This window comes from Aulostomus chinensis, chromosome 8, assembly GCF_037954235.1.
Source record: "Aulostomus chinensis isolate RoL2024-O1b breed Wild chromosome 8, RoL_Achi_v1.0, whole genome shotgun sequence".
Lineage (NCBI taxonomy): Eukaryota > Metazoa > Chordata > Actinopteri > Syngnathiformes > Aulostomidae > Aulostomus > Aulostomus chinensis.
Window position 1 is genome coordinate 27347926 of NC_141327.1, and position 25747 is coordinate 27373672.

Consider the following 25747-nt stretch of genomic DNA (forward strand, 5'->3'; position numbering starts at 1 on the left):
CTTGAGTTGAAATGAAAACTGAGCACCCCCCCAAACACACACACACACACACACACACACACACACACACACACACACACACACACACACACACACACACACACACACCGTGCAAGGGGCCTCAAAGGGAGGTGATATGAGGTCCTGGGCTCTGGGGGTCCCTGGGACACACCCTGAGACCTCTGGGTGTAAAAACTGTTGTATTCTTTTTAATATTTGTGAAGGGGGAAAAAAATCAGCTTAAAAACTAAAAACAGGAAGTTTTAAGGTCAAAACTGTAAATGACAGGATCCTGATTTGGTCATGAAAACTTTGATACAGACACAAAAACTGGACAACACGGACGAGAAAAGGCTTCCCCTCGAACACTTTGTTTGTCCATTGTTTCTAAGTTTTTATAAATATTAACAATCCACTTCCGAAACATGCAAATTGTTTTATCAGGGTGAAAGAAATCCATCTCCTGGACCTCCTGAATCACAACATTGCAGCCAAATTCTGATTTAAACAAAAAAAAAAAAAAAGTCCATTCATTTCTTGTCCAAGATAAAAAAAAAAACAAAACAACAACAAATTTCCATTTAAGATTTCAACTCGCATCATAAAACACAGTTCAGACCTGGCAACATCCCCCCCCCCCCCCCACACACACACACACACAGAGGCATGAATGTTTCCTCGCTCTCGTCTCTCCACCGGAACTCGCCGCCTCCTCCATCCGTTTGGGTGAGGCTGACGGTTCGTTCGCGTCTGAGTAGGAACTCCTCCTGAATGTCCCGAGCAATGCATTTGCCTCCTTTTTGGCCTGCAGAAATGAAACGAACCACTGACTCGAGCGTCTGCTGGACGAGGGCACGGGGAAGGCAGGGTCTTGAGGGATCTTCGCGACGGTCGCCAGAGTTCAGATGTGGGGATGCGGAGCTTGAGTTGAGCTCAGTTAATTCTAGCTCTCTGAGGAAGCCGGGATGTCCTCTGAGCCGTCGCGGATGAGTGGCGCTCCGTTGCTCTTCTCCTGCGGCTTGGCACTACGGGACTCGGAGTTCTACAGACAGAAGTGGAGAGACGTGACATGAGGAGAGGAAGGAGGGACGGTCACCGGTGCTACAGAACGGTTATTCTGACCACGATGCAGTTAAGAGGTGTCAGAAGTGTCATTGCTCATGTGGTCCAGCAGAGGGCGCTGCGACCGCAACAACGTTCCTGCAGTCAGCTGAGGTCAGGACATGTCGACAGCTCCCTGACTAACGTTTGAACCAATAAACCAGCACAAACACGACTATGACCAGTACCAGATAACACTGGAAATAAGCAGGGACTTTTTATACACTCAGTTTAGTTTTTAAGCAACAAAAAGCAAATCCTGATGGCGAGTTGACTAAACCTGACCAGCGCAACAGGCCCAGGTCCCCAAACCTCAACACACATAAACCAGCTTGAACTGGGTGGGTCCTTGTTTTCCTAAGCCAACATGGAGGTATAATTCTCCACCTGGTCCTCAGCCCGCCTGGCAGCCTCCTCCCAGATCCTCATGCCTGGGACATTCTCCTGTGGTGGTGGGGGAGGGGTGGGGGTTACCTGGCGGGATCCTGACTTGGCGCCTGAATCATCTCAACTGGCTCTTTTCTAAACAGGAGAGCCCATCATTGCTGACTGAGGTTTTTACCTCTAAGAGACACGCTCCTGAGAAAAGCCCTTCAGTCCCTACCCTTAATTCAGGAGAGAGAGAGCAGAGAGAGAGAGAGAGAGCAGAGACGGATGGAGAGCTTTGTCTTCAGGCTCTGTTCCTTCGTTGTCATGCTGGGGCTGTAATTGATTTTTTTTCAAACATTTTCATCCGGCAAGACAGCAGACCCGTTGTCTGCTAGGAGTCAAGGAGGACTTCCTGTTTGCAAAGCTAAATTGAGGGGTCAAAGCATGAAAGTTGGTAACCCCAATAGAGAGAATATCAGTTGATGAATCGATATCATTATTTACACCCCCTTATTAGCATCAGCCCCGAAGTCCAGAATCAGCCAGGCTCAAAAAGAGAGAAATGATCTGGGAGAAAAGGCATTGAAAAGCATGTTTATCCACACGCAAGTCCGACATTGGCGGCGTCTGACGAGATCGCCACAGTGCCGGCGGATATTCTGAATACACGGGCAGGGATCCACGTCTATATCAGCCCAGGTTCGCTCAGGTCTTTCCTTTGCTCGTGAGGAAACGGTGCGTTCAATACGTGAAACGTTGGGCTTCTCTAAATGTTTTGGGAATTTAATCTTTTCATGTTTACCTGTTTTTACATCAATGATACCATCGTCAGCATTGGCCAATACTGACATTGTGCCAAACAAACAAACAAACAAATAAGTAAATAAATCCAATATCGTGCATCCCAATTTTTCACTTTTCAGTATATCAGAAAGAAGCAATCAGGCAAAGCACACAGACATGAATCACAGATGTAGGCAGATTTATGCATTTATTCATTTCATTTGTGGCAGTTTATACAAAAATAAAACCAAGAGAATTACGAAAAGATTCTGTGCTGTCAAAACAATGTGAGCAATAAACTGAAAATATGAAAAACAAGGATTAACAAGTTGATTCATCTCAAATCTTAAGACCAAAGAATACATAGATTTAATACACTGGAGTCCCTTTTAGTAGCTTCTGTATTGACGGACCCTTTAAGGGGAGTAAATGAAAAGTAATCATCCTTAAATGTCCAACCTCCCTTTATTTGACTGCATATTTTAAAGGGTGTGTCAATACAGGAAAAAGGATTCCAGTTTATCAAATTATTTATTGGCACACCCTTTAAAAGGAGTTAAAGAGAAGTTATCCATTAATGTCCAACCTGCTTTTATTTGACGGAGTCGCTGCATATTTTACTGTCAAATCACAGCGAGAGGAAAAGCAAATTTGTCCAAACCGCCTCACCTCCGACCTCTTCCCCCTCACCTTTCCCACTCTGGCCCTCACGTTGCTAATGACAACAACAACAACTGACAGGTGACAAACTGAAGACAACACAACAAATAAAGGCATCACCCGGCAGCACAGAATCTCTGCCAGGGTTCCGGCTGACACACACACACACACACACACACACACACACACACACACACACACACACACACACACACACACCATTTGTCATTTGCCTGTATGTAAAATTGTGGGTTTTGTGAATCAGTGTTCACACACACGTGGCTGCACTTCCTGCTAGCAGCAGTTAAGAGAGTCATCAAGCTGCATGTGCGTGAGAGAGAGAGAGAGAGAGAGAGAGAGAGAGAGAAACAAAGAACACACACACACACACGTACGCACACACATAAACACTCATGCCAGAGCAACAAATCAGAGGAATTGTGGCGAGGAGCGTGACCCACTCTAACCACCAGCAAACATCTGGACTGGTTTAAGGCAGCACCAGCACACTCTCACATTTGCGTACAGGAAGGTTGTGCTGAGTGTGATTGCATAAGAGGGTATTTTCTAAAAAAGAAGCACGTTTCTGGTACGAGTCGGTTCAGGCCTCGTTTTACAAGACTTGACAGGTTGAGTCAAGCTCATTCCTGCCAGACGGAGGGTTCTGGAGAGCTGAATGAACTTGTGCTGACTTTGTGTGTTATTCTTAACATGCAGTGACACATTTGGAGCAGATTCTTTTTTTTTTTTTTCTGTAAACGCAAGATTTAAATCTTGTGTTTTATTCTCAGGTAATTCTTAAAATTAGAACCCATCATGGTGATGCAATTAAACCACAACCCCTGTTTCCATGATCTTGAACATAAGGGCTATGAGGCGTATCCTCATCTCGATCACACGGTGGCCATCACATCACCGCCTACATAATTAATTATAGCATCCAGGTGTCTGACTCCTGCATGATGTTTGCCCTGCGACGTTTTCCACTCAGACCAGCAGTTTTGAAATCTGTGGCTCTTCAACAGGAGCCCATTTTACTTGAAGGTGGGGGAAACCCGATTAAACACCAACATCCCATCCTGGTGTGAACGCTTCTCCTCCTTCCCAACAACAAGAGCATCAGGAAATCGTAAACATCACCGTCACTGTTGACCAATCAAGCTGCCACAGCATCAGATAAGGGATCGGCTAATGAAGGTGACCCAGGAAGGTTTGCCTAATCAAGTTGATGACAACAATCCCTCCAACTGCTGCTGTATTTTTGAGGAGGATCTCAGATCAGGAGGATCCGAGCAGCTCTGGGGCTCTCCTGGGGAACATTGCATCTGACATTTTGGACTTAATAATCAATGGCAGCAGCACAGAATAAAGTCTACATGCTAAATGCTAAAGCGCTGTGACCCGCGGTCATGGAGAGACACTGATTACCTTTGTGTAACGTGTGCGGGTCTGGGTAGACGGGAGGTGGCTCTGCTGGGCGCTCCTCGTGCATTTCAGTAAACGTGTCTGTCAGATTAATCACAAGCGTTAGTGCAATTAGGTTGAAGTGGATTTTTGCCTTCAAGTGCTCACAAATAGCCTGTCACGTATGTTTAGCTTGAAGCTAATACTGACTGACAGCTAACAACAGCAAAATTGTTCACAAACATCAATTTACAAACTCTCAAGTACAACATACGGTATAATCTACGGTATGATCCATGTCTCTTCATTGGCTTGATGCTCAGTGACACCAAAACACTTTGGGTTGAGCTTTAAAAACAAAAATAAAGTCGATAACACTTTCAGCACGAGCATGGATGTGCCTGGACGAGCGAGAGTGTCAGGGTGCATGAGAGCGTAGACCAGCAAGCTGAGGAAGTTTCAACATCCACATCAACAGGACTGCTGACCGTTTCTACGCTCACCACAATGGAACCAAATGTTCAGACAGTGCGTTTTCAAACACGTAAAAGACTCTTGAGTAAATGTAAGCAGCGCCAGCAGTCATGGTAGAAGTTTAGAGGATTATCAGGCACTAACTTGCGTGTCTGCGCAATTTAATCTGCTTCATTGACAAGAAAAATTCAAACATCTTTCTTTGGTATGTGAACTTCTTGTTTTTGCTGGATGAGTGGACATAAAAAAATGTTGCCTTTTTGAATTCTTGCTGGACATTATCAGACAGGAGGCGCATCTGGAATTACAATCCGACAAGCACTGCCGTCAGCTGCAACGTCTGCCTGATGCAAGGCAGCGGGTCGACTGTGTCGGGACATTCGTGTGTGCTCACTATGTGGTGGAGGTCAAAAAAGCAGCAACCAGCTGCAGGCAGGGTTATTAATTAACAGTTAAATATGCTCTCAGACTATTGATACACTCACAAAAGCAGGAACACATTGGTTTGTATTTGGTCGAAGCAAATTTGACCAGTAAAGGTCTTGAAGTTTTATGTCTAATTCCTCTGACAACAGTACCAAAACAAGTCACTTCCACGTCATAAACCACCGCTTTCATCTAATAAATCCATCATGATGTAACATCATGGTTCAGCTTGTAATAGATCGCAGTCACAACTCGTGTGGATTCTTTTCTGTTTCTGAGGCTCATCATTTTCATGTTTGAAAGGATTTTGACAAAAAAAAAACAAACCCAAAAAACAAGAGCAGATGAGTTTAAACCCGTTTCCAACTGCATTTTCCGACCTCCTGCATCCAAAACCAGAAGCTGTGTTTGCTTCTGAAAGGAAAAGCTGGCCACGCCATCGTACAGTAAACACGATCCTCAATTGAGCATCACAAGGTGCTTTCCAACCAGAAAACTCTTTCATACTTCCACGAACCCTTAGAGGGAAAACTCCCTTTTACGTGAAGGCACTGCAAGGAAGAACAACAGTAAGAACAAAATGAGGCTCTGAGGACTCTTTCACTTCATGGTAGGTACCAGAGCCGCCCAGTAGTCCACCGGGTGGTACTTGGTTTGGTTGATTGGTTGCAGGAAGAAAAACAGTTGAAGAGTATGATACATGTTTACATGTTTTTTAAAGGTCCAGTTTCAGTCAAAATAATTAGAATTTTTCCACCATCATCATTCAAACACTCCCATGATTGTTATCATGAAAAGTAGAGGTTTGAACTACGAGTCAGCAAGGAAGATGGACCTCCAGAAGGTCCCAGTCCAGGGCGGAACCCTGAGTGACGTCAAGTAGAACATGTCGTTATGAAAACACCAGTCACAGAAAACCAGGTGATAAGATTCTTGTTCCAAAAATAGATGTCCCCGAGATTATCAGAACCGTTTGTGCGCTAATCTGCAGCGAGCCACCAGAAATCGGGACGCTGTCATTTGCACTCAAGCTCACAACATTTAACCTGTTTCCAAAATGTTCACCGTTAACTGCCTGCATCCCCCGGATCAGAAGGTGAAGGAACATTAATAACGCAACATAATCCAGACCAGCCTAAGTGTACATCGAGCAGATAGAGATCGATACTGTTCAGGAAATCATTTTGCTCTTTTCTTAATTTGAAAGTCAGAGAATAGAAAAAGACTCCCTTTTTCATGCATTTGTTCAACTCTTCAACAGCAATTTTAGGCTAGCTTGGCGAACCCGTTCAACAGATCAAATACAGGCATCCACAAACTCAACTTAAGGTAATGTGAGGGGGGTAAAAGGGGGGCACTTCATTCTAAGGTGTGTCTAAAGGGAGGGGGACCGTCTCAGACCCGTTCTACATCAGCCAACAATGGTAGCAACATTACTATAGAAATATAAGCTTGTCTCCACTGGATGCAGGTATTTAATCTGCTAGATACCTGAAAAAAAATTAACAAATATCAGGGCTACCCATTATATGATGAAGCCTTGACAAAGTATAAGACAAAAGATAAAATATGACAGTTGAATGTACCAGGAAGCGAAGAGGAAATGAGCCAAAACACAATAATAATTCTGCACCAATCTACCTTTAAGTAAAAGTTTTTCAAGGAGTTTTTGGTGCAAAAATACTACACAAAAACTACCGGGCCTTTCCTGCCCTTGGAGTGGTTTTAATCCATAATATTTAAGTCAGAATTTCACACAATTTCATTGTGTGACACTGAAAATAATGAGCCACATTCCAATGCAACATTAAGTGGTCAGTTTGTCACATCAGTAGTCGAAGTCACGGGACTGCACGAGTTGAACAAACTGTGTTTATGATTGTTGTGGCCACCGCCATTGCTCTCAGACAGTACCTCTTGCTCCAGGGTGTTAAAGTGAACTCCTGATTTTCTCTGGCGGCCTCTGCGCTGCAAGCAGGGGCAGAGGATCTCCTTGAAGGTCTTCCTCATGTCATTGTCCCTTAAAGAGTAGATGATGGGGTTGACGAGGGAGTTGCACTCAGCCAGCACCAGGCAGTACTTCTCGTAACGCAGCACTTTACACTTCTCACAGCCCAGACCGTCGAGCAGGAGCACAACCAGGCCGGGCGTCCAGCAGATCACAAAACAGCCTGCGAGGGGAGGAGGGAGGATACCACACAGGAATCAGCATAACTTCTAAAATATGATGCAAGAAAAAGGCAGATAAATGAATAAATCACAGGCATGGGGAGAGGAATGTGAAGTAGTACAGGGGAGAGAGGGAATGTACTGTAAATTCCTCTCTCAATGCAAGCACGCACAAGCACACGCACACACACACACACGCACACACATACACACGTCAGCGTCTGGACTGGGTTTAATCTGTATGGTCAGATTTCATTATCATAATAGTTGATTAGGCAGCTCAGGAATTTATTATATACACACATTTATAGCACATTCAGCATTCATACATGCTCAAGTTAGCATTTACAGGCAGGAATGAGGAAATGTGGTAACGTGTGCATAGAATATGAAATACGTGCTGCAGCAAAAACTGCAAACATGAAGTAACTAAGGTTAAAAACTCAAGATGGTCCTCCTTGAGCTACCTCCTTGAGCTACCTCCTTATCGCGGTGGAGGAGTTCGGTGAGGCCATGGAGAACAACTTCCGGGCAGCTTAGAGGAGATTCTGGAAAACCATCCACCATCTCAGGAGGGGGAAAAAGGGACTGCGAGATCGACAGGTGGATTGGTGCAGCGTCTACAGGGATGTGGACTCTGTGCGTCGTGGTAAAGAGGAAGCTGACCCGAAAGGCAAAGCTCTCAATTTACCAGTCGAGCAACGTTCCTACCCTCATCTATGGTCATGAGCTTTGGGTAATGACCCAAAGGATAAGATCGCTGGTACAAGCGACCGAAATGAGTCTCCTCCAGAGGGTGGCTGGGCTCTCTCTTAGAGACAAGGCGAGAAGCTCTGCCATCCGAGAGGAGCTCGGAATAGGGATGCTGCTCCTCCACATCGAGAGGAGTCAGATGAGGTGGCTCGGGTATCTGGCCAGGGCCTGTCCAAACAGTAGGAGGCCTCGGGGAAGAACCAGGAAACATTGGAGAGACTATGTCTCTCAGCTGGCCTGGGAGGGCCAGGAGCTGGACGAAGAAGCCGGGGAGAGGGAAGTCTGGGTCACACTGCTTAGGCTGCTGCCCCTGTGACCCCCGCGACCCGACCCCTGATAAGTGGAAGAAGATGGATGGTCCTCAGAAAAATAGAAGTATAGCACACACACAGACACACACATAGGCAGACACACACACACACACACACACACACACACACACACACACACACACACACTGTGGTGTCATATGAGCCGGAGCTGTTTTCTGTCACACTGACTGAACTATGCAGCTCCTTGTCAGGACATGCAGGGTTCTACTCGCCCTCCTCAACATGCCAGACGTGCCGTATCCCTGCTGCTGAGCAACGTGAGAGAAATGTGTAACATTTTCAAAACGTCAGGAATTTATTCAAAAGTTACAAAGTGCAATGCAGAAGCAGGGGAGGCTCAGACACAGAGGAGAGGAGAGACGAGAGGCTTGGCAACAGAAAACAAGTCAGGTCTGTGTGCGTGTGTGTGTGCGTGTGTGTGTGTGTGCAGGAAGAAGGAAGAAGGAGTTTCATTTGACAAGTAGTGACAGGATAAAAGAAGAGATAGCAAGTCAGCTGGTGTGAGAGCTTGTGTGTGTGTGTGTGTGTGTGTGTGTGTGTGTGTGTGTGTGGTGTGCCTATTTTCTAATTCAAAAATTCTTCATTACTTCCCCTAATTTCATCTCTTGCAACTTGAGGAACAAGTTTCTTGAACTGAATCTGAAAGTTAGACGTGTAAATGACTTCCTCATCCCACTTGTAAACAAATACTACAGCTAAAGAGCAAAGAACAAAAAAATGCCATTTTTTTCACTGTTTAATTGATCCGTTTCCATGCTTAGCGGGTACTTTCTTGGCTGCGCGTGCTGCACCCCTCCAACCATAGTACATGAAAATTGGTTTGCTCGTTTCTGTAAAATCCCGCTGATCGATGGACAAACAGCATTTGAAAACGTCTCCTGATCAACAGATAAAACAATGAAATGTAAATGTGCTGCTGATCAAGCATGAACGTGAAGACTGAACTCAAGAAGCCTTTTGGATTGGTAGATTGGAAGAAAAAGCACAATGAGAGATAATTGATAAATAGTGAGCAACTGCCTAGTGTTGGGGAGCCAGCAGTAAGTCTTCAGTTAATAATTATATGAGCCAACCCAAAGAACTCCAGCATGTTGATTGGTCGTTAAAGCAGCAGGCCACTAACGACAGCTGAGGGATAAAATCTTCTATAAGTACCAAGATGGCCGTGGTCAGATGCTCGTCACGTCTGTTTTCAGAAACGATTAATGCCTGTTTCTTAGTGTGGAGAAGAGAAGTGAGAGTGCTTCCTCACCCAGGATCAGGGAGACGGTCTTCATCAGGTTTAACACCGTCTCTCGGTGTCTCATCTGAGTGGTGTGCTGAGACATCTGTTTGCTCTTGTGTCTCACGTAGATGAAGATCCTGGTGTAAACAGCCACCATGATGGAGAAGGTCAGCAGGTTGAGAACCGCCCAGAACACCAGGTAGCTGCGGCTGTACAGCGGCGCCATGGTGGAGCAGTTGTCCAGGTCGCACAGGCAGTGCCAGCCCATGGTGGGAACCAGACCCATGATGATCGCCACCAGCCAGATGAAGAGCATGATGATCAGAACGCGCCGGGTGCTCATCTTACTGTGCAGCTGCATGTTGAAGATGGTTTGGTGACGTTCCACGGCCACCGCCAGGAGGTTGAGAACAGAGGCTGTCAGGCTGGTGTCGATGAGCCCCTGTCGCACAAACCACTGGTGCTTGGACAGCTTGATGGTCCAGGGACCAGTATGAAACATCAAGTGGAGGTAGGAGACACCTGTAATGGGCAAAGTGAGGATGTCACCACAAAGACGATTAAAACTGTGCAACACCACACGATGCACTTTGACATACTTCCTGTTTTCAAGCAGTAGTCGGAGTTCAAGAGTTGCTGTCCTACTTAACAAGACTGAGACTATGTGCGTACTTGCAAACCTTTCATTATGTGTGACAGAATGAAAGTAGTGGCCCCTCCAGCTTACTGTATGACAAGAAACCCTAACCCTGCAACGTTGAAGAGGGACCACACACCAGCAGCAGCTTGGCAAAACGTCCCCCAACACACGAGCAGGGTACAACAGCACGACTAACATTTCTGCTTCGGGCATGAGCTTTTCAAACCAAAAACCACATTGTTTAAGAAAAACAAAAATCAAGTGACTGTGTTGCTCAAGGCATGTTGCTTCTGGTACCAGTGAGAAGAAGTTTGAGCTATAAATGACTGAGTTTCAAGGCTTATCAGCCACCAGTATATGGTACAGCAGTTTACAATACCATAAAACAGTATTTTACAACTCTGAAAACCTCTGGGGACAATCTTTTTGTCCTCTGTTGCAATGATAGCATTTAAGCTGGGGAAATATCTCATTCCCACAACGACTTAAACTTCCAGGATTGAGCACTCGCAGGTGTGTTTTGCGACCAAAGTAACTTCCCGTGATGACGCTGCTATACTGCACAAATCTGAGTTCAGCCGAAAGACATTTCAAGTGCCCAGCTGCTGTATCACGAGGAGGCGGGAAATAACAGCGGGAAACAAACAGGGCTGTGCAATAAAATGTATACAGCAAGATATCGCTAATGTTTAATCAGGATATTCCAACTCCGGTTTCCATTATATATATATATAAAAATATATATACAAACAGTAGAATAATGACAACACAATTTATAGCCAAGCCCCAAATGGACAACAGATGTTCAAGTGTGTGTGGGCTTGTAGTATTAAAAGCTCATTAATAATCCTGCGATCCTGGAAGGTTGGAAAACCTCTAGGAAAATTCCCAGAGCAGTCAAACAATATTAACACAGAAACATGAAACAGGAACTTGTTGTTTAAGAAAGTTCTAAAGTCATTTGCTACAGTCAGACCTTCAACCGGCTCGTCAGCCAAACCAGGTCATTCTTGTCTCTTACTGAATTACTCAAATTGCCATCTGTATTTTTCCTGCACCAGGTCACCTGATTCACTGCGCGCCAGGATCATTCCCTCCCTCCCCGCTGACTCCAACTAGTCCAGACAACTGAACTGCCACTCCGAGACATAAACACACCGCTCACCATCTGCAGGATATATCTATGTTCTTAACGACAGTGAACATGCAGGCGGCAGCGACTGCAACTCCTGTGACCTCTCAACCAAACAAACATCTCCAAAAACTCACAGAGGGATGCGGTCAATCATGCCATTCAGACTGAAGTGAAACTACAATAAATGCCCAAGTTTGCGTGGTCCTACATCGCAATCTCTCACCTGGTTTACCTCCTGACCGCCTGTGATGGCTTCTGCTGACATCATCAGGTGCAAGTGCAAAGTTTGTTGGTACAGGATTTAGTGAGAGCATTAACCTGAGCATGAAGCATCTGGCGCACGAAACAATCCAATATATTTTCATATCCAATCATCATATATCATTTTCAAATGTGAGTAATGACAAGCAGGATAATCCTTTCAGATATTTACGAATCATATCACAAAAGCAATGTCAGAAAAAACAATTCTTTTCCATGTCGCTCAGCCCTACAAGCAGCTGCAACTTATGACACACCTGTGAAACTTTTATGAGATAAAAATATAATTCAAAACGTTTGGGAGAGGAGTTCGTAAAATGCTTGTGTTAACATTTAGGCAGCAGCCTTTAAACATCCAGTAGTTGCTAGGTCTGATTTTGCCGTTGGTTATTAATAAATCATATCATATAACTGAATATAGACTTAAGTGTTTTAGATCTAAAACCTGATGCAAAATCCCAGGTTTAACAATACGACTGAACCCGAGCTCCATGTCATACTCTAACAATGACAATAAGAGCAGAGAGGCAGTGAGGTAAGATGAGCGGAGTAAACGTGGTACCTGAGAAAAGGTCAGCCAGCGCCAGGTTACCCAACAGGTAGTAGATGGGAAAGTGAAAGCGTTTGTTTTTAAAAATAGCCCCGATGACCAGGAGGTTGGAAAAGATGACGACGAAGCAGACCGTCATGCCCATAGAGACGATCACGTAGTCCCGCGGACGCCAGTGGTCACTGATGTTCTTTCCACTCTTCTCATAGAAGAACTTGACAGTACGGTTGAGGTAGCATCCCTCTGTGTCGTCATTCATAATATCCATGTTGAGGTATCGGGCGGATGTGGGATCAGAGAAGAACTGGAGAGGAGAGAGGCCTTTCACACAAAAGGAGGAGGGGAGGGTCTAGGGCGCCATTCAGACTCGCCCTCTCTGGTGGGGTGGAGATCGGCATGCCATCAGCTGCACCGGTGAGGGTCTGGGTAGAGGCCTTTCCTCTCGGGACTCTGGATGGAGGGTGTGTATCTGTGGAGGGAAGGCATATGAGTTCAGGAGTTTCTGATCACTCTTCAACACGACAGTCAGATCGGGAATAAAGTCTTTGCATCAATGATGTTGAATAAATACATTAAACATCTAAAAACATCAATAAAATGCATCGAGTTTCCAGTAATGATCTGATCAGTCCACCAACAGAAAAGTTGATCTGCTTATTTCTCACACATTCACACTTCCAGTCCCTCAAATGTGTAAATCTCGTTGGCTTTATTGAGTATCAAGTTTTTAAACTGCTACTCTGACAGGACAAAACATGTCATCATCTTGCTTGTAGGAAGCTTACAGGGGTTTTTTTTTGTAGAAGAGTTTGAGAACAAATGATTCATCTTGAAAATAGTCTGCATGTTTTTAATTTCATCCGTCGTTCAAAATAAAACGACTGCACTGGTGCTGAAAACAGGATGCGTGTCTGCTCACATCGACAACACAAACACAATTATTCTGAATTGATACGGACTGAAAGATGACAGTTATTGGTTCTGTTTTGAATGTTTGTGATATCTGATGTTCAACTGGTAAAACAAGAGTGTTTCACTTGCACAGCTGAGGCTTTGAATTATTCCGATCTCAATCATGAACCAGAAACTTTGCCTCGCAGCATCAGTGAGGCTCCTGATCACCGCTGAGCCCTGCGAGTGACCGTCACAGCAGAATGACGACGAGGCTGAAACTCAAACCGACCACAACTCTGAGCACTTAAATCTTCCATTTCAAGATGCACAACTGACTCGTAGCCAACAACAACAAGCTCTAGTCCTCTATTTGCAGTAAACGTCTGAGGGCTGCACGGTGTGTTTTCAGTCAACACTCCCTCACACACACACACACAAAATTTTCCAGTGAACGCCGACACAACACGACACTTAATGTACCATCAACCGGCAGTTCAACCCTCCACAATGGAAAGAGCCGAGCAGCTCCCTACAGCACAGACACACCTCACAATTACACAATCCAGCTATGTAACCCAATCTCAATCAAAACATGCACCACACACACACACACACACACACACACACACACACACACACTCAGGGAGGGAGCTACAGTGACCCACTCTCCTACCAGGGTGTATGAAAAGTGATGCCAAATCAAAAACAGAAGAATGAGAGAATGAGAACTTTAGAGCCTTAAGAAAAATAAAAAAAAATGGATAAGACACAACCGCAAGAAATCCTTTCACTCAGCCTGAAATTCAGGAAAGTCAAAACAGTGCAGGGAAAGAATTTTAGAAGAGCAAAAGATAAATAGCGTGTGTGTGTGTGTGTGTGCGCACGCGCGCCAGACCAGTGTTCTCACCTATGTGGCAATGTACAGAGGAAGTGTGTTACTCGCTTTTATCGCTTGACTGCATCCGACCTCATCAGAAACACCAGCTAGAAATCAAGCTGATCTCCGACCTCCAAGCCTGCCGCTATCTGCTGCTAACCATCACCGCACAGATGCGACCACTCCAGCTCCCAACACCAGAAACGCTACTGAAATCATCTTTCCAATTGCCAAAGGACATTTTATTTAAACACCTTCTGCCAAATATGACAGCAAAGCAAACACCTGCCTATTTGCACACCCAGTAGTCGTAGTAACTCAGTAACAGAGTTGCACGATTGAGACTCTTCGCTCCACCAGCGTGAACTTTCTAGCGCTTAAGTGCTCAACAGCTGTTCCCTGAGCCTGTCTGCGCTTTGAATTTAAGACATGTCTGTTCAGTCCAGTTAAGACTGTTCAGAGTGGAACAGCAGTTAAGCTGGAGGACGGACACATTGACAAGGAGATGAAACTCACTGTGAAGATGGCGGCAGCTGCAGAGTTGATCAGAGCTCTTAGAAAATCAACACCTGTCTCACGTCTCACTGAGGTACTTCCACAAAGTGTGCGATTAAACTGCAGCTGCCGGACTGAGTCATTCATCAACATCCAAGTTAGCAGAGGGCGAACTGAGGCAGCGGCTCTGTTGATGGAGCATGCTCAGTGTGCAGCGCAAAATAGTCGTCCCAGACACAAACACCATCCAGTGTGACTTGGATCCAGGGCCTCCCTTTTTTAGGGAGGAATGAATTCACCAGTATTTGTCAGCTTCAACAGCCGACTGCTCAACAGTTATTCCTCTCTGTACTACTTTAATACCGTACTTGTACTTCTGTGAGTAATGAAGTGTTTACTTTGTACCACAGCCGTGGTTGTGTATTGAGTCTTAGTACCTGAAATATTTCCAGCTAGCGTAGGTCCACAGAACCAGGAGTGACATCATAAATGAGTAAATGAGTTGTATTCATACTAAAAGTCACAAAACAACAAAAACTAACAACAATTGTGACATATCAGTTGTGGAGTGTTTGTGTGATAGTGTCAGGACAGGAGCAACAAGGCCCGAGTGGATCTGAAAAGATCCTAAACCCGATCAGTTTGCGACTCTTCTGCACTGACAGTGCGGCTCATCAGCATACAAGGTAACCACAACACACATTTGTTCTGCCATGATAAACTAAAAGCACGCCATCTTTCCAGCACCACACTCGAGAATGGGTAAGAGACTGTCAGACTTTCGTTTTACAGGAACACAAGAAGTAGACCTGCTCTGGACTAGAGATGCTATAATGTTCAATACACTCCACAAGCTGCAATGTGCATGTAAAATGCATTGTTTTTCTTATTTCACAGGGAAACAAAAGTTATACAAGATTGTACGTATCCACTAAGTGTGTGTGTGTGTGTGTGTGTGTGTGTGTGTGTGTGTGTGTGTGTGTGTGTGTGTGTGTGTGTGTGCTGTCATTAGCTCCATCCTTACCAAAAGACAGAACAGAGAGAGCAGGTACGAGCGTGACGCCGACCATTCAGGAAAACACAAGCGCCTGATCTCGGCTCACGGTGTTTCTGCATTTTGCTATTTATTGAGGATGTTTCTCCTCTACTTCATGTAAGAAACCAAATAAACAGAACTGAAACCTTTCAGTACCGTCTTGATTTCCCCTGTTTCCGCTTTTATTTAGACTAATAGATATGGAAGTGCCTGTCTCCCTGTCTGTCTCTCTCTCCTCAAAAGTCAATCGAGCCCATCCGTTAACCGATCTCACTCCCTCTGCAAACAAATAACTAGGAAATGTCAGTTGTCTCATTGAACACAGCAAGCCATCAATGTAATGTCGGCAGGATTTGAGTGATTTACCTGAATGTTTTTAAAACAAACGGTCACCGGTTAACATGCTGATTCAAAACGTGGACACAGTCCACTGTCGATTCAAAAACTCCGGACGCATCTTAAAGCCCCGGGCGCATTTATGCAGAAATGTAGTAAGAGGGACTTTGCCTCTGAGCAGTTGCCTGGCAACCAGCAAAGACTCTAGGAAAGTCTGGCACATGGCTCCATGTAAAATGGAAAATAAACATGATTTTTGACTTAGGTTTGTGTTACCACTTGGCTGAGCCAGACTACCCATTTCCCCATTTCCAGCCTTTGTGCACAGCTAAAGCAAATAAGCATTTTTTTTTCACAGAATGTCAAACTATTCCTTTAAACCTGTGCAGTCAGGACCATTGATGGATGGACACAGACTGCAATTATATAACTCTTTTAGCACTCTCATGAGCATGTAGGTGCTAATTGTAGATTAAAAAAAAATTCTGAACACATTTGATTTAAAAGGTTTTACACAATCTGTCAACATTGGAACATTTCAAAGAACCCCTCACTAAACTTTGGATCTACATCTGAATTCAGTCCTAAAGTTTAAGAACTCAGAACAAGCACTGGCATTTTAGACAATGGAAGGCCGAGCCAGCTCAGGTAAGTCGACATCTGCTTGAGTTATTTTTGAGTCTCGGGTCGTAAAGTGCTTAGAACTGGAGTTTTGGTCTCTCTCTGCCACAGGTGAGGTCAGCTGACGCGGGTCACACCCTCTACTGATTGCCTAAGTGAAATCAGACAGGGGCGGTTCAGCCGGGCACAATCACTCAGGTGTATAACTGCAGCTGCTCTGGAGCGTCAGCAAAAGAATTATCCCTTGCGTCAGCCCACATAATGCGAAGACCTGCAAGTCTACTTGCGGGAGACCACCAAGCAAGGACACCGGCTGCTACTGTCTGTCTATCCACACTCCAACAAGTTTAGCCCAGCATGTGCCTTATACATTTCCCAGTGACTTATGGGTACAGAAAAAGATGTACAATTCATAGAGGGAGAAATCTGCAGAATCTTTCTGCACTCCGTCCTTGCACCCCTCCATTACCTTTGGTCTCTGGAACTGTCGGTCGACAGTCAATAAGACAGAATTCATCAGTTCACTGATGAAACTCGGACAGTCAGGCCCTAGCCCTGACTACTTTTAAGCAAGCTCGAGTCACCCCGCTGCTCAAAAAGCCCAATCACAACTCAACCCAGGTTGAAAATTACAGGTCGGTCTCACTTCTGCCATTCCTGTCCAAAATACTTAAGCGCGCAGTCTTCAACCACGTTTCTGAGCATCTGCAGAGCAACCTGATTGACTTCTACCAATCTGGCTTTAGGCATCACTTAACCACAGAGACTGCACTCCTGTCAGACACAGAATCACTGCGACTGAGTGGAGCTGCTGATCGGTCCTCTGTCCTACTTCTGCTGGACCTGTCTGCTGCCTTTGACACTGACCCATCAAATTCTCCCCTCCACACTCTCTGAGCTTGGCATCTCAGGATCTGTCCTGTTGTGGTTCAAGTCCTACCTCACAGGTAGATCCTTCAGAGTGTCATGGCGGGGAGAAGTGTCTGAGTCACATGGCTTATCAACAGGGGTACCCCAGGTGTCACTGCTTGGTCCCCTTGTCTTCTCCTTTATACACCACCTCACTCGGTGCTATAATCTGCTCACATGGCTTCTCCTACCACTGCTATGCTGACGACACCCAGCTTTTCCTGTCTTTTCCACCTGAGGACACAACTGTCTCACCTCAGACATCAGCGTGTCTGGCTGATATCTCCACATGGAGGAAGGAACGCCACCCTCTACTACATCCAAAACTGAGCTCATTGTCTTTCCAGCATGTCTCTCTCTGTCTCTTCAACCACAGATCAGTGTTCTGCTCGATTCAAATCAACTCGTGCCCACAAACACCTGGGTGTCATGACTGATGACCAGCTAATCTTTAAGGTACAAGTGGCCTCGATTGCTCGGTCTTGTCGATATGCCCTCTTTAACATCAGAAGGATCAGACCCTACCTGACACAACAAGCCACACAGCTTCTGCTGCAGGCCCTTGTGATTTTGCGCATCAACTACTGCAACTCTCTCCTTGCAGGCCTCCCTGCATGTATATTTAAACCTCTGCAGACGATCCAGAATGCAGCAGCACATCTGGTTTTTTAACTTGCCCAAACCTGCACATCACCCCCTGTTAACATCTCTTCACTGGCTTCCAGTGGCAGCTTGAATCAAATTCAAAGCTCTTCCTCTGGCTTACAAAACAGTGACAAGAACAGTCTACTCTCCCTCTCACCCGCTACACTCTGCTTGTGAGAGACAGCTGGTTCTCCCAGCCCAGCATGGCCCTAAATCTCTGACAAGACTCTTCTACCCTGTTGCTCCCAAATGGTGGAATGAACTACCCTACTCCATATGCTCCGCAGAGACCCTTTTTACTTTTTAAGAGACATTTGAAGACTCAACCGTTCAGGGAACACCGAGGCACTTATCTGACCCTTCTCCTCTTAGTCCTCAGGGGTAGAACGAGTCAGAAGGTTCAAGTCCCAGCTTTTAGTGGATACTTAGCACTGTCAATGTTGAATATTGAAAGATACTGTTGACGTTGAATTATTGGTTGCCGTCAGTTGTGGTTAGATTATATTAAGAAAGAAAAGAAAAACCTGGCACTTCTTCTGCCACTAGATGGAAGCACCTGCAGCCAATCAAACTTGAAGTACTTTGTCGTACTTACGAAGGCTTTCCCTCCAGTCTAAATTCCTGCATGTGTTGTACGTCACTTTGGATAAAAGTGTCCGCCAAATGAAATTGTAGAACTCTGCATCTTTTACAAATCCTGTTTCACTGTTCACTCTGTGTGGCTCTAAGCGACTGATAATACACGACTGTAGGTTTTTATGCACTGAAGGACTGTGTGTGAATGGACTGAATGCAATCAGTAAACACCAGTTTGAATGCAAACCAGTCATTACTGGAGCGGCCACACCCGAGTCTCCTCTCCCTCCTCCCCTCTCTCTCCCTCTCTCTTTTAAAGAAGACAGATGAACCCTTGCCAGCGCTCGACTGCAATAGGAAAGATTTACACCCCACAGACTCTGAAGTGATGATAGTGTATGAGAGACACTTCAGCATGTGTGCTCAAATTCCTGGTGAAATAAGAAAATTCTCATCACTTCGGGATCACGCTTTCTGGGTGTGTGTTGTCAGTGAACTGCCTCCTCTGAAGCTCTTCTATCCAGCCGTGAAGTACATGCAAACAGTGGGGGTGGCCAGGTATGGTCTCCATAATGATATACTTGGGTCATTCAATCACACACACACACACACACACACACACACGCACAGTCAATCTACTGGAGTTTTGTTTTTGTTTGTTTTTTAACAATGGGGGCCCGAGATTACAAAGAAATGCTGAGCACATAACTCTAAGTGGGAGAAGACATACTTTGATAAATGTATGGTTTGTTGTGACCAAATTATTTCCTATAAAAAGCCATACAGTTGGGTTTGATTTGAAAAATCCCAGAACTCCCAACTTTTATCTCAAAACAGAAATACCCATTGACCTGGAGATGAGTTATGCAACAATGACAACTAATTTAGGAGTGATCATTCCTGCATCCCTCCAGTTTATTACAATAATAAAACAATTCCAGTTAGTCCCTGCAGCAACCTGAACGATGAACCAACCTACAGGTTTGAGTGAGAGAAAATCCCCAACAGTTGCCTTCGTTGAGCCACAAACAACAACGTCTTTTGTTTCAGGTAAAAACTCATCCTTTGATCGAATCTTCAGCTACAGGTGGGTGATTCAATTCAGGACAAACCCGAATAAATCAGTTTGAAAATGATGTAAGATAAACTTTATCGATCTCACACTCAGAAATTCTGTTCTTACAGCAACGTGGGGGGAAAAAAAGACAGGAAATAGGGCAAGGAAACTTAAATAAGATAAACAGACAAGTTAAATATATATACAAAGAGTATAAAGACAATAAACAGTGTAAGTATACACAGCAGCTAGTTTTGTACTGTATTTATGGATGAGTCCTGCAGACTCCTAAGGACTGTAGTCCACTCAACAGGTGGAGGCGACTCTGGGCCCTCTTGTACAGGACATCTGTATTTGTGGAACAGTCCAGTTTGCTGTTGAGGTGAACACCCAGGTACTTAGAGTTCTCCACAATTTCAATGTCAAAACCCTGGATGTTCACCTGAGTGGTTTGCTGGGGCTTCCTTCAGAAATCGATCACCGTTTCCTCTGTCTTGCTGCCATTGACGTGGAGGTGGTTTCACAAATGCCTGTCAACAAAGGCAGTGACAACTTCCCCTGCACTCCAGGTCACTCCTGTCCATCACCCGTCCAAAAATGGCAGTGCTGTCAGAGAACTTCTGGAGGTGACGGCTGTCAAGTGAATCAAACACTACGACCTTTGCTGTCACTAGTTGTCAACCCAGGTGAACGCCTCTGGGGGATGTAGTCAGACAGCTCTCATCCAACACCATCAAAACACCCAAAGGAGGAAGATCTTTTACAAAAATTGTGTTCAATCCAACAGAATTAACTCTTTAGAGTACTGCTCGTGGGACTTGGAGCAGCACTCAAGACTTAATGATGCCATTGTGACAGGACTAAAAATCCAACCAAAATCACACTCAAAAGCGGTGGCGTGAGACGACTGACAAGATTAGGACAGACATGACGGGTCAAGTTAAACCCAAGTGACTGCCTTTCTGCAGGAGAAAAACATCTCAATCAATAGAGAGGACACAGAAGCTGGTCACAGCATTCCTGAAGGTAACAAGACAGGCAGAGCCAATCACGCCATCATTATCAGATTTGCCAATAGAAAGAAAAGAGTGCACCTACTCAAACAGGGTAGAAAGCTAGAGGGCACTGATGTTTATCTGAATGAGTGTCTCATCAAAAGAAATGCTGACACTGCAAAAAATAAAAAAAAAGAAGAAGCAAGATTCTTGAGGAAACAGGGAAAGCTGCCGTCTACATGTACCCACGACTGTAAAGGCATTTGTCAAATTGAATGGAAATCCAGAACAAGCGAAAGTATCATGCATCAGGGGCTTGGAGGAGCTACATTACTTCTGTAACAAAGGAACTTCCAGCAAAGGCTGGATTAAGGTCATACTGGTACGTGTGATCTCTAACTATTTCTTTCTGCAAAGATGCACCAAAAAAAGGGTTTAAGAATTGCACACTTGAACATTTGTAGTTTAAAGAATGGGGTTGATGAGCTGAGCTGTATTATGCAAGGAAGTATTATAAATATACTGGCGGCACGTGTACCTACATCCAGAGTCGCATCCCAGTTAAAGTCAGGAAGGACCTGAGAATGACTGGCGTGGAAGCCCTATGGCGACAGCCACACATTCCACGTTCAAGTCCACTGGTAACCTGTTGCTGCTACAGGCCTCCAGGCTCCAGTATTGTGTATTTCGATGACGTATGTACAATGTTGCACAATGTAGCGGATACTAATAATGACATGACTGTCTTGGTGACTTTAACATGGGCTGGCTTTCAGACAATTGTACCCTGAAAAAGAAACTTGGTGATGTGGCTTCTGTATGTAACGTAACGTAATGTGTTGTAGGCTAGTCACTGACGACTACTTTTCCTAGCATCAGCCAGGCTACGTGCTACACACCGACATATAGTTCACCACGACCAGACGTGATCTTTAAGGGCGAGAAACACATAGGTATGAGTGTGAAGTGGCTGAAACACGTGTTTCACACGGCGAGCCCTGAACAGGCGCACACCTTAACGTCAAATAACTGATGTGTTGTAATAGATGTTATTTGAATGTATTTATTGTTTGTATTTCCTAGATGTTATTAAAAAAATGTATGCTTATTATTTTGACATTTTTTTTCCCCCTGTGGTACTGAAAAATCAAGTTGTTGTTTTTTTTTCCTTTATCGGTATTGAATATTGAAATTCTAGTATTGATGAATTTATTGAAGATATGTCTAAAACCACATGAAACTCAGTGCTGGATGTTAAGAATGCAGAATGCAAGTTTAGGGATTTATTTATGGATGCTTGGGCTAAACATGCTCCTATGAAGAAAATCCCTGTGAAAAAACATCGGAACACCCCGGCTTGATCATGAACTTAAAAATTCCATGAACGAAAGAGACAGACTGAAAACAGTAGCTTTAGCATGTGGAGATCCGGTCATTTAGAATCACTGCAACCAAAGCGAATGGACGGAGGAAGTAAAATCGTTATCAGAGCAAACTGGGGGAGTACAAAGGAGATAGTAAGACGTTATGGAAAACATAAAATGAAGTCGTAGGCAAAACTAGAAGGAGTAAAACACCCTCTTTTATTGGAGCTGAAGGAAAATTTACCACAAAACCTGTTGACACTTCAACAATTATTTCAAATGTAAGGTCTATGTAACCAGGAAGGTTGTTTTCAATGGCTCGATATCAAATTTAATTACACTTGAATGTGGTATCCCCCAGGGCAGCTGCCTAGGACCGCTCCTGTACTGCATTTTCATAAAGGTTATTCCTTATATGTTAGAGAGTGCAGGCAAGGTGATTTATGCTGATGACACCACCATGTTTGCATCAGGCTTAAGCTCTGAACAGGTTAAAAATACACAAAATACAAAAGGAAATGATGTTGGTTTCACAACAGGTTAATAAAACCAATTGAAATTAAATGTTTCTAAAAGCAAAAGTCTAATGCTGTGTTTGAAATGTGCCTTGAGGTCGGATCATAAACTCTCTCTCTCTCTCTCCCTACACGACACTGATATTGAACAGATCAGGGAGGCTACACTGCTCGGGGTTTCTATGGACGAAACACAGTCACGGACATCTCGTATCTGTAGCATAGTCACGAGGATGAGTAGGGGTATTTCCATCCTTTAAAAAAAAAGTGCTCCTCTCTTAGATGAGTCATCTTTAAAAACTGTGACTGAGTCTGTAGTCCTTTCACATCTGGACTGTCGTCCGACGGTCTGGTCTCGTGCATCACAAAAAGAAATGTCAAAACTGCAGTTAACACAAAATAGAGCAGCTCGCCTGGCACTTGAGTGCTCCAGGATGCGTCAGAAATGCATGACGGACGATCGACCGACTGACACGCAGTCTTATTTTGTTAATTAATTAAAGAATATGCATACTGTGGGTACACCTAACTGCTTATACGTACAACTGGTGCCAACCAATAACAGACAAAAACAAGACAAGCAGTAACCAACAGATTCACACTTGGGGCGACAGTTCTGTACAGAGCTGTTGCAGAGTGGAACATGATTTCCACCTGAGCTCCAAGCACCAAAAAGCAGGGGTGGTTTAAAAAAACAACAACTGAAAAAGATGATGTTAGAAAGGTGAGAGTATAATATCTGGCTTCTTGATTTCTTTTGTTTTGTTGTTAGTTTTTGTGCTTCCTGTTTCATAAGCCTAGGTAGTGATTCTGTGTGTTTGCCAAACTTTAAAAAGTGTTTTCAACAACTCTTTGCCATTGTAACCTGCAGTCCACGTGGTAAATTACTGAATTTAATATTGTAGTTCTGTCCTTGTAACGACCATGTAAGACTCTACATTGTTACTGTTACTCTGTATGTTTTACTATGTATATAATTGTGTCGTGTGTGAGGACCCCAGGAAGAACTGCCATTACTCCCACAACAGAGTGAGAGGTGATGGCTACCAGGGATCAGTGATGGCTACCAGGGATCCTAATAAATAAAGAATAAACAATAGACTCCTGGGGCACAAAAATCCTGTTTCAGTGAAGGTGAAGACTGGACCAGATCACCTTCACTGAAACAGGATTTACTGCAAAGGTTGGTGACCTGGACTGCATTATATTGCACAAGTGCAACTTCCTACACACTGAGAGAGACACAGAGAGAGAGAGAGAGAGAGAGAGAGAGAGAGAGAGAGAGAGAGAGAATGGTGCCCTGTTTGCACAGACAGACTTGGAGAGAAGCTTCGCTTGCATGAACTCTGCCAGGAAATTACAGTAATTTTGCTGGACGTATAGAAGAGAAACCGCAACAGAAGTATGGATCTCATCATTCTAGTACCGATCCGTTACCGACACTCACCTTGGTATCGATACTACTGGTATTTAGATCGATACTCCCAACGCTCGGGACCGTTCAGTTGCCTCCGCGGGCAAACGGGAGCGCACATCCCCCCCCCCCCCCCCCCCACACACACACACACACACTACCATGAAACAAAGCTTAAGTCTCTGCTGCACACGTTTCCAACCCTGAAGAGACACGTTCCATTCATAAAGAGATAAAAGCACAACAAACAAAAAGCTCCACTCACCTTTTCTGGTCCCTTAGGACTTGTTGGTGAGTAAATCCAGGTGCTCCCTCGTCGAGCTGAGAGACGACGTACCTGAGGTTCCCTTCCGCGCACTTCCACGGAGCAAAGAGGTGAAAAATGCCACAAAAACGACAATTACAACGTAGTTTTCCTCAGTTTTTTGGTTTTTAGTGATGCTCCGTTCAAGACCTAAAATATATATGTATATAATATCCAATAAACAACTCGGCCCACTTCGGTGAAAACATTCGCTCGTCACCTGTGCGTGGTGAGTCGCTCGGTGAGTCCGAGGAGGGGCCAGAAGGGTGCGGCACACTCGGCGGTTGCTGCCGCGTCTGTTTCACAAAGGAGCGGTGCGGAATCCTCAGTGCGGTGCCTCTTCCAACCCGGCGTTCAGACCCCGCCCACAGCTGCTCTCCATTGGCTGTTTGTGGCACCGGGCAGCCAATGGGAGGGTGAGTCGAGTTTGATTGACAACTCAGGCAGTGAAGGGTTGTTGTTTTTTTTTATTAGGGGCTGATGTGATTTTGATTGCTGGAGGCAATAAATTTCTGATGCACAAGTTTATCTGGAGGTCGCGCCTGTGTTTTCCTGAATGTCACAGAGAAACCAGCGAGCTGCTCAGGTGAACAGGCTTTCCTTCAAACCCTAGAGCAATGATACACCCCCCAAGAAATGTATTTTGCCTTTCAATTTCCCCACAAATGTGGAGCTCCGAGCATCTCTTTGACTGAGAAAGGTGAATTACACTTTTTGGATGAAGCGTTGACTTAAATCAGACGTCATGAAATCACCATATTAACCCGCACATTTGACGAGCTGTCAGCGTAACAACTGTGGGGTTTTTTTTCCATAGTAAGGTTTTTAAATACGGATTTTTGTGTACTTGACAGTCAGAAAAATACATATTCTGGGGATGAAGTATCGCTTTAAGTGTGTTTGCCACTTCTTCCACCACTATTCATTCACTAGAGTGAATGTGTGAATCTCTCTCGTGCATTTCAGTGCAAAAAGACTCCTGCTGAAATGATTTGGAGTCGATGGTGCAGTTATCGTTGGATCAGAGCCTTGGACCAGCTGATGAGTGAGTGCATGAACGGGGTCAGAATCACAGCCAGTGCTGCTCCCTAGAAGTTAATCCAGCCCCTTTGCATGGAAACTGCTGGTGTACAATTTACACAGCAGAATAACAATCGACCAATTCTTTATTTCCTTATCTGTTTAGTATTGAACAATAATGACACTAAAACCACACAAACAGCCCCACAAAACTCATCTTTTATTCAGAAGTCAGAGACACGCGGCTCGGAGACAGCCCTGCCGATCACCCCAGCACACCCAGAGAGATTGTTTTTACATCCGGCAATGAAAAGGACACTCGCCAAAGATAAAAAGACTGCAATATCACAGTGTGGTTTTCTTCTATAGCTGCAGATAAACACCGAGAACCCAAAGTGGATGAAGCT

General features: G+C 44.6%; 1 protein-coding gene across 3 annotated transcripts; it reads right to left on the reverse strand.

The window, feature by feature from the left end:
* Window positions 1-643: 643 nt before the first annotated feature.
* Window positions 644-24672, reverse strand: LOC147257876 (lysophosphatidic acid receptor 2-like). Of its 3 annotated transcripts, XM_086212088.1 has the most exons (7): window positions 24541-24672; window positions 24282-24373; window positions 12295-12751; window positions 9724-10218; window positions 7132-7388; window positions 4342-4419; window positions 644-1042 (listed from the first exon to the last, which is right to left on the reverse strand). In XM_086212088.1, exons 3-7 carry the CDS (start codon window positions 12548-12550, stop codon window positions 944-946), a joined length of 1185 nt encoding a protein of 394 aa, XP_086068214.1. In that variant the 5' UTR covers window positions 12551-12751; window positions 24282-24373; window positions 24541-24672; the 3' UTR covers window positions 644-943. The 3 variants fall into 3 exon arrangements, with proteins under 3 accessions (XP_086068214.1, XP_086068213.1, XP_086068215.1); XM_086212087.1 differs by having other exon boundaries at window positions 24282-24626; XM_086212089.1 differs by lacking the exon at window positions 4342-4419 and having other exon boundaries at window positions 24282-24626.
* Between the last annotated feature and the right edge of the window lie 1075 nt (window positions 24673-25747).